Below are 6,540 nucleotides of genomic sequence, written 5' to 3'. Positions count from 1 at the left end.
ACACTGGGCTAAAAGTGTAGCACTTCAATTTTTGTTTCTTTGTATTATTTTGATTGAGTAATAATAATATTCAACTTTATTTCTATTTAAAGTGTTTTTTTGTAATTGTGTCAAAGCAAAGTAGGCAGTGAATTTCGAAAACAGAATCAATCACCAATGTCTTGACCTCAGGAGGATGAATTTTGAGCATTTTTTACATTGCCAAACATTATGAAGGAAGAATAAAAATAAAGAGAGAAATACTATAAAGAAAAAAATAAAATAAAAGAATTTTAAAAAAAAATTTAAGGTTTATATGATGAGCCAATCTATTGTATGGAAAAAAATTATTTTAACAGTATCAACTTGGGAAAAAGGGTATAGTTTAGATACTAATTTATAAGTTAAGTTGTTTTTTTAATAAAAAATAGACATAACGATTTGATTAACAAATGTACTAACTTAAAAAAAATAACTTATGTACCACTTGTAAAAAATATATATACGAATATGAAAAAAAAATTGTTACAACCGATAAGTGTAATAAAATATTTCATTGGCCATCCCAAAATTAATCAAGTTTTAAGTTACATATTAAAACTTGAGGATAAAAATGAAAATTTAAGGTAATAAAAAAATTGAATTTGGGTGATTATGATAAGTGGTGTCGTCAACGGCAACGACGACATTAAGGTTTAATGTTTAAAATGGGTCATTTACATACATAATTTTTAAAGTAAATCATTTTTATAAATAATCAAAACTTTTGGATCATTTCTATAAAAAAAATTGTAAAACTCTTATTCCCTTTAAATTGAACCACAGGGTTTTAGATTTAATTAGATCCATAATAATTAAGCTAAAACCTTTCATAATAATACTTAATATATTTTTTTTAAAATATATTTAAAATTTGACTTTTACACTATTATAATTAGCAAAGAATGCATAAATGTTTTCACTATTAAATACAAAATTTCTTAATTTCAGCATACATAATTACTTTTCATCTATCTATAAATACATCTATGCCAATTATTGTTTTCAAATGTGATTATCATTCACGGGCGTAGTTAGGGGTTGGTAGGAGCCTCGGTCCCCTTAAAATGGAAGATTTTTTTTTTAAATCTTTTAAATCTTTTAAATTTTTTAAAATTTTAAATTAATAAAAGTAAAATTGTACTTTAACTCCCTAAAAATGATAAAAAAATAATTTAATCCTTTAAAAATTATAAAGATATAGGTTATTAAAATTATGAAATTACATTTTTACTATCGTAAAAATTACAATTTAATTTCGGCCCCCTAACAAAATTTTTTGGCTCCGCCCATATCAAAGTTGATTCTAATTCAAGGTTTTATCTTATATTTTTTTCCTATATCGAATTTCATTATTATTTTTATATGAAATATAACTGTTAAATTGTTAAAATATTAATCATATAAAAATACATTGTGTAAGTGAATTTCCCTTTAAATTATACTAACTTCTTATTTATAGTTTTTCTTATGAAAAAATACTTATTTTCATAATTTTATTTAGTTAATTTATTTCAACTATATTAACTTTGGATTTGTTTTCTATTTTCATTATATTTTTCTATCTTTTCTATTTTTATCTTTATTTCAACTCTATTAATTTTATATTTGTTTTTTTTCTAATTTCAGTATTTTAATTAAATATTAATATATTTATTTGAATATTTAAATTTAATTTTTATATTGACATAAAAGTAATAATTACAATGAATTTCTAAAAAAGTAGCCATTATTATTTTAATATTTAAATTAAATTTTAGAATTATATTGAATATTTAAACAAACAATTTCTAAAACCTATATTTTTATATTTTAAAAATCTTAATTTTAATTTTAAAAAATTAATAATTACTGTTTTAGAATTATATATTGTAAAAATTTTCATTAATTTTATTTTAATTTTGATTATTATGTTCGTAGAAATTTAATTATGGATTGTATAATACAATATTTATTTAATGTTGTATTGTTTTTTAAATGTTGACAATATAAAATCCCATATACTTGAATTGATTACATAAAATCAGATTACAATAAAAATACATTAATAATGTTAATATCAAAATTCATTAAAATTGTAGACTAAGTCTTAGTTTAGTTGGCATTAGTATTGTGTCTAAGACGTAAATTTGAGCATATTAAAACGTATTTATCCTCTTATTTAAAAGTTGATGAGAGATTTTATGTTATTTTAAACCAATTAAAATTTGTAAATTGGTTATCATTTTTGGGATCAAAGTGTAAGTTTACTATTATTAATTTAAAATTTTATAAATTATAAAGAGACTTAAATAGAAAAGTTTTCTAGGCACCCTCCGTGACGAGATATAGGAACAAAATTAATGGATGAATATACAAGGAGAGCAACTAAATAATTTGAATTAAAAAAAGAAAAAAAAACTATTGTAGCTGGAAATATTGTTGATGTAACAACTCAATTTTGGGTCTAGTCGGAATAGTGGTTTTGGGACCACAAATCCGACGAGGAAAATTTTATTTTAAAATTATGACATGAGTTGCATTATGATAGGAAGGTTGCATGAAAATACTGATATGAAAATTTTATCGATTTAGTAATTAATTAAGGAAAGGACCTATTTGTATAAATGTAGAAATTGAATTCTAGAAGCTAGAAGGGTTAAATAGCTATGAAATTCAAAACTAGAGGTCTTTATATGGTATATAGACTATCAATCAAAAGATGGTAGATTTTTACGGATGAATCATCCATGGAATTTGAGAAAAAGAAAATGATTAAATTGGAATTTGGGGAAGTTAAAAGATGATAATTAATTACATGAACATAGCATCTTTTTCTATCATCATCTTCCCCAAAATTTACATGGAAACCCTATGAGAGAGAAAAGAGACTTTGTTGCCATAAATTGGTAAGTAATCATGTCCCGTTTTTAATAATTTTTATATTTTTGAAATCGAGATAACATGTTCTCTTTATTTTGAGGATTTATTTGAAAAATTATCAAGGTATGGAATTTGTGCCATGGATGAACATGCTGAAAATTGAAAATTTATGGTAGAAAATGAAAGGCTGCTAGTAAATAAACAACTTTTACAAATTGATTTTGGGTGAAATTGAGATTTAGGGACTAAATAGTAAACTTGTGAAATTAAAAGGAAAATTATGATTTTTGTGAAATCTATGGACTGTTATAGATACATATGAATTTCGTTTCAGCTTGAAAAGGGGATTGAATTGCATGAATTTCATTTTTCGAGTCTAGGGATGAAATAGGAATTAATGGAAAGTTTAGGGGTGAAAATGTAATTTTTCCAAAGAGTGATTTTTGAACTAAATTGAATAATTTGAGTGTTAAATAAGTTAAATGTGTTGTTATAAATTAAGAAAGACGAGAAATTGACTTTGATCGATAAAAAGAAAAGTGAGAAAAAAGTGAAAAATTATGAAAGAGTACATTCAGCAACAAAATAGTTTAGACAACAACAATTGTGTGACTTTGAAAAATAACCAAAAATGGTGTAAATTGAATTAGAGGCTGAATGATATATGAAATTAAAGTTGAATGAATCTATGTGTACACAAAAGATTTTTATTTTATGAGATATTTGAACTCGGGTGAGACAGGGTCAGAATGATTTCGGAATCCCCTATTTTGACTTGGAAAAATCATTAAAAATTGTAAAAAAATAATTGTGGGTTATAATTTATATTTTTAAAATACTTAATGAGTCTATTTTCAATAGAAATAAACGAGGGCATCATTCGAATTATGTACAATGAGATAATTATTTTTTAGTGAAGAGAGGTTGAAACTGTCGAACAGTGAAATAGGGGAAACTTTAAAGAATGAACTGTACTTATTGGCTAAACCAAAAATTCTGAAAATTTTATGGTAAGAATATATGTGAGTCTAGTTTCAGGGAAAATTAACGGATATTAATTTGGAGCTCTGTAGATCGAGATATAAATAAATTAGTGAATTGGACTCAGACAGCTTGAATTTACATACAGGAAAATAGTGATAGTATGGATAATGTTGTTTAAATGTGTTATACACATTAAGGATGTGGAATGGAGAGGAGGAGAAGGAAAACTGAGAAATATATGAATGATTTGTGTATAATTGGTCATATACTTGATTATAATTGATAAACGATGAAATAGAAATGATGCTTATATTTGTGCATTATTGGTCATGGTCTAAGCTCATGTGTGAAAATAAAGTTTCATAGTATGTGTGTATGGTATATTCGGTATATGATTTGACATGAAGTAATGTCATGAATGGTTTATGAATTAACACATGTTGGTAAGTGTGATACATGAATAAATGTTGTGCTCTTCCATGCTTATAATGTTTATGGTATATGTGTATTTGGCTAACATATTTGGTGTACATGCTTAGGCTTTGGCCAAGTAGTGGTTGGATTATGCCACGTTAAATTTATAAGTTATGCATAGAAATGGTAAGTGTCTAATTGGAAATATGCTTGGGATCATGAAAAGGGTGGTAATGTTTAAATTATGTAATCTCTAGTGAATTGGTTTATCATGTGGTTAGTTCCAAAAAGAGTTATGTTTAAATACACTAGCTTGCGACTATGGTTGAATGATATGTTTATATCTTGTGTGATGTGCATAGGAAACGAGTGTGGAAAGATAATGAAATAGTAAGTTCATATGGCTGAAATTTAATGATTACATGTTAATTTCATGAATAATATAATGTATGATGAGATATATTTGTTGATGAATTGATAATAAAATAACAATGCGAAGACTGAATAAATGATCAAATTGAGCGGAACGTCGGATTTGAATACTTCTGATCAGTGATAAGTGATAAGTGGTAGCTTTAGCTACACTTATCTGATCAGTGACAAGTGACAAGTGATAAATGTGATCCGTGTAAGACCATGGCAGGGCTATGGCTTCAGAAAGTGCTAAGTGATCATACGCAAGACCATAGTTATACTATGGCAAAGTGGAAGTGAAGTACTCAGTTTTTCGTAATCGTTCCCTAATTTGATTAAGGATGGTAAGTGACAAATGAGCCCAAAAGAATTATAGTAAATGGATAAGTGGTAGTGAATTTATACCAAGATGATGAGTTGAATTGATGTTGTTATATAAGCTAAAGTGATATTTTCATTGCAAAATTGAGAATTTTATAAATGTGTTAATGAATGGTATAATCAATAAACGTTGAGTTAAATGATAAATACGTATTAGTATTGAACTTAATGATTTGAATTGTGAACATGAGAAATTTGTGAATTGAATGAAATGGAAATGAAGCATTGAATTATTAAGACTTGTGAATTGCATGAATATGTATCGGGTCTTGTAGGTCCTATTTATTATGAATATAATATTTTGAAGATATATTATGAAGAATTATAAAAGCATGTTAATAATTTGAAAGTTTTAATTTAGATGAAGTTTTATAACTCGGTTAAATACATTTACAAGTGTATGTGTTCTGGTAATGCCTCGTACCCTATTCTGGTGTCGAATACGGGTAAGGGGTGTTACAGTTGAACTTTATTTCCGTCGATATTCTACAATAAATTATCAACTGACGGTATTTCCTCAAACAACTTTTCCAATTCTTTGAACGACAAGTATTTCATCAGAACCAAATCGTTGACCTCTGCAGATGACATCCTTGGTTTCTTATTCATTCTCTTATCGTAAAATCGGGTTGTTGGCTTTGACGAATTGTCGACTGTGAGTGGCTCTTTACCGGTGAGCTCTTGTACGATGGACTTAAAGCTCCTAACATCCGTCTCTACGTACTTAGTGTTGATGATCACCACCTTCATTGGCTGCCCACCATTAATTGCCATAACTGAGAGAAAAAAGATATTGTAATTTTCTTGAAAAGGGTTTTCTTTTTTTCTTTTGGCTGATTTTGGTAGTGTATGTTGATGAACTTATATAGAAGTAGAAGATAACCCTATGAGGAATGAAAAGCACCAAATAATGAAAACTTGTAATGTAGGGATTGGTTGAAATTTAGAGGTCTATTTGAGGGTCTAATTTTATATATTTGGACACAATCAATTTACTTATGTTTTAATTTGAATAATATCGATATTATTGTTAGTGTAGAAGAATATAAATTCGAGCGCACTGAACACGTTTATCTTTCTATTTAAAATTTGAGAAATTTAAAATTTAACTCAACACCTTAAATTCAAGAGTTATTTTTAACTAAAAAATTAATATTTATTTACAAATCTATTATTTTTTATTTTATTTAATAATGAGATATCGTGTTATTATTCACAATTGTGTATAAAATTTAATATTAATTAAAAACCACATTTTGTATGTTATTTAAAAGAGTTTGTGAAAGAGGAGATCATTTGACCGTTGTTTCGGGTAAAAAATAATAATAAATAACCTTAATGGGTCAAAGGTGAAAAGAAAAGTATATACAAATAAATAAGTCAAAGTCAAACTCACATGTGTGGCTCAATGAGGCTCCAGTATTTGGAGTAACGTGGCTATGATTATCACGTCAACTAAAATGTAAG

At 26.3% G+C, this 6,540-nt stretch overlaps 1 protein-coding gene across 1 annotated transcript; it reads right to left on the bottom strand.

The window, feature by feature from the left end:
• Nucleotides 1–5,559: 5,559 nt before the first annotated feature.
• LOC107902381 (VQ motif-containing protein 10) lies at nt 5,560–5,847 on the bottom strand. Its single transcript, XM_016828572.1, has one exon. It carries the CDS (start codon nt 5,845–5,847, stop codon nt 5,560–5,562), a length of 288 nt encoding a protein of 95 aa, XP_016684061.1.
• Between the last annotated feature and the right edge of the window lie 693 nt (nt 5,848–6,540).

The sequence above is a fragment of the Gossypium hirsutum genome, chromosome D05 (assembly GCF_007990345.1).
Source record: "Gossypium hirsutum isolate 1008001.06 chromosome D05, Gossypium_hirsutum_v2.1, whole genome shotgun sequence".
In the NCBI taxonomy this organism is placed as follows: domain Eukaryota; kingdom Viridiplantae; phylum Streptophyta; class Magnoliopsida; order Malvales; family Malvaceae; genus Gossypium; species Gossypium hirsutum.
This window is presented reverse-complemented; position numbering and strand designations above follow the sequence as displayed.